Source organism: Pistacia vera, unplaced genomic scaffold (genome assembly GCF_008641045.1).
Source record: "Pistacia vera cultivar Batoury unplaced genomic scaffold, PisVer_v2 Contig695, whole genome shotgun sequence".
Classification (NCBI taxonomy): domain Eukaryota; kingdom Viridiplantae; phylum Streptophyta; class Magnoliopsida; order Sapindales; family Anacardiaceae; genus Pistacia; species Pistacia vera.
In genome coordinates, this window is record NW_022196551.1 from 1 (window position 1) to 3,382 (window position 3,382).

The window sequence follows — 3,382 nt, forward strand, 5'->3', positions numbered from 1 at the left end:
GAGGTTACAACTTGCACCCTCTACGGTTCAGCATTGAAGGTGATATTAAGATATCGATATGGGAGAACGACATTTTCCTACCCAAGGTTTAGCCAGTTGAGCCGCGAGAAATCCATTATCAATAGGGAGAACGGCATTTTCCCACCCAAGGTTTGGTCAAACGACTCTTTTCCATCCATCAAGTTTCAAAATAACACTTTCCCACTATTCATCAGGTTCTGTTAATATTTGATTGAAAAAACGAAAATACCATTAAATAGCTTATTTCTTAATTAGTTTATTATAAATTAAAATTTAGTTAAGTCAAAGTCTTATTCAATTATTTATTAGTTTAAGTGTAAAGATACATTTTTTCTTTTATTTATTTAATTAATTATGAATATTGATTTTCTATGTTACTTAGTAAAAATAAAAAACATTATAAATTTAATAGATTATTGAATAATAGTAATGAGATATTGATGACATTATCAATAAATAAATAAATAAATATTAAGGTCTTTTAACTTTAAATAATTTTATAGCATTACTTCTAACTTTTTAGGTGGGATTAATTATTTTTTATTTTTTGACTTTTTAATTAATTAAAAAATAATAAAATTTTTATAAAATTAAATATTTAAAGATTTTTTTATTTTTTTAATAAAATATTAACGAAAAATATAACAAAACCTAAGAACGGTAAAAAATGTATCATTTTGAAACTTAAAAAGTGAGAAAATATCGGTTGGCAAAACCTGGGTGGGAAAATGCTGTTCTCCCTATTGATAATTGATTTCTCGCGGCTCAACCCGCGTTTTGAGTTGGCTACTTGGCTAGTTATTGACTTGTCAAGCCGTCTCTTCTTTTAAAAAAGAAAAAAACAAATTTAAAATACTTTTAAAACTCTTCGTTAAGTGTTGACTCTGAATAGTCAGTTTTAGTCCCTGTGGTTTCAGTTTTTCATTTTAGTCCAATTATTTCAAATATTTTAACTTTGGTCCTTGTTCCAAATTACTAAGTTTTGATNACAATTCAGCACATACATCTTCATGAACTTGAGCTTAGCTTCAAGCTAGAAACATATGGTACAAATTGACTCCAACAAATAGAAACGACTAAAGGCTTTCAGAATAATCTTATGTCATATAAAATAAAAAGAAAATAGAAAAAAAAAAAAATTACCTCTGAAAAAGCACAAGCTCGAACGATGTGCTTGTGCTCAAATGAGTGCAACTCGTCTCCAGTTAATGCATCCCATACTTTCCTGCACACATAATTTTAGTGCAAAGTTCATGTGAACCTATTTATCTATAATTAAACACTTCACTATCAAGTACCAAAAAAAACTTATCAGCATATTAACTGTACGGAATTAACACCAAGAAAATGATGTCTCTATCTCTATCTCTGGCTCACCATCAATTACAGATACATCCAAAATACACTAAATACTCAACACTCAACGTGTTTGAAGAAACATGCCATTTCTAAAAAAATTTCGACTTATCTGACCTCTCATAGCGTAAGAATCATCAAAAGGTATCAGGTTATAAAGAATTAGATGAGAAAGTCCTATATGCAAGTTTCAGATACATGCTAAGACAAGAATTTTAAAGTTACTCTTACGAGAAAAGAGGGGTCAATTACATACGCACTAAAATCGGCAGAACCAGATGCAGCACGCATAGCATTGGTATCCAGGCAGCAACTCCACACCGCACCCTTGTGACCTTCAAACGTCCCTATCCAATCTCCAGTCTCTCCATTTCTGAGCATGGGAGTAGAATCTGAATTACACAAGTCCAACAATCAGATTCAGCAATTGAAAATTTTATTAGATTTGCTACAAATAAAATTAACTATCATTCCAACAAGCTCATGTCAGCATATTTGTATTACAGAGTCGATTATACAATCTTCTTTTCCAATTCAGCATCTCATTGCGCTTATAACTATGGATTAAATCAATCCAACACTAACACCAAATCATCCTAGGATTCCAAATCAATCAACGATCACAAGCAATTACAAATATACTGACATTTAGAATTCCAAAATAAATCAACGATCACAAGTAATTACAAACTTATACTGACATTTAGAATTCCAAAATCAATCAACGATCACAAGTAATTACAAACTTATACTGACATTTAGAATTCCAAAATCAATCAACGATGACAAGAAATTACGAACTTACACTGACATTACCATAAATTAGTATTCAAAATCATCAACGATCACAAGCAATTACAAATTTATACTGACATTATAATAAATTAACAGGAAAAAAAAAAAAGAAAAAAGAAAATGAAGAGATGCGTACCCTTGCTAGCACTGATGAGGAAAAATCCATCGGGAGTAATAGGACTGTAAAACAGATCCACTACGGGCCTAGAATGGCCGTGGCATACAAGCGGAACGGCAACCTTTTTCTTATCCATCCCTTTAAAATAATCAATATTCAATTAAAATGGTTTTAAATTGAGATGAGAAAATGATATTGAAAAAAAATTGGATTTACAGAAATGGATATAGCGGGTGGTATTGGGGTAATTTACATAAATCTACNGGAGAGAGTCGTATTTTGAAGGCTGAAGGCTGAACATGATACGATTTATTCATTCAATTTTGTTTTTAGTTTAATTATGTGTTTCTAGATTAATGGATTGAGGGCTGATGAGCCCTACCTATATTTCCAAAATTAATTTTCAATTAATGATTTGATGCCTTTATGTCCCTTGTTTTTTTTTTTTTAATTATTATTATTTTATCTTTAATTATCTCTAAGTGACCGAGTGGTTTAATAAGTTTTCTTTGATGTATTACTCAAGAGGTCTTGAGTTCAAGTCCCTTCTCGATTGCTAATAGGGATAGCCAGTGAAGTTCTTATCCGATCCTTAGTTTCAAGGTCCTGAAAGATTAGTTCAGGTGCGCATAACTAGCCCGAGCACTCTCAATCATTAAAAAAACAAAATTCTCCTTTATCTTTAATATAATGTATTATTGATAGTTGGGATTGTTTAACTAATTAAACCCTGTGATGAATGTTTATTTAATTTCTTTGACTTATTGTTTTTCATTGAATTGGATACATTGAATGCTTAGAAATTATACCTTATTTTGATTGAATGCTTAGAAATTATACCTTATGTTGAAGAAGAACTGACATTATATTTATCGAATATTAACAGAACCTGACAAATGTTGAGAAAGTGTCTTGAAACTTGACAGATGAGAAAGTGTCGTTTCACCAAACCTTGGGTGGGAAAATGTCGTTCTCCCTTATTAGTATTTGTATTTGCTGTAGCTGATTTGCTAAAAATCAGTAAGTCTGAGTTGTGACAGGCTGTATTTGTTGATATAGATATTGTATTACTTATTTCTTAAACATAAATAT

The 3,382-nt window shown here is 30.7% G+C and overlaps 1 protein-coding gene across 1 annotated transcript; it reads right to left on the reverse strand.

The window, feature by feature from the left end:
- Positions 1–1,164: 1,164 nt before the first annotated feature.
- On the reverse strand, positions 1,165–2,544 carry LOC116113987 (serine-threonine kinase receptor-associated protein-like; the record flags this gene model as incomplete). The annotated part of the gene is made up of 3 exons (XM_031400137.1): positions 2,309–2,544; positions 1,634–1,769; positions 1,165–1,246 (listed from the first exon to the last, which is right to left on the reverse strand). Coding segments are annotated over exons 1-3 (336 nt in total), but the record flags the coding sequence as incomplete, so codon positions are not given.
- Positions 2,545–3,382: the final 838 nt, after the last annotated feature.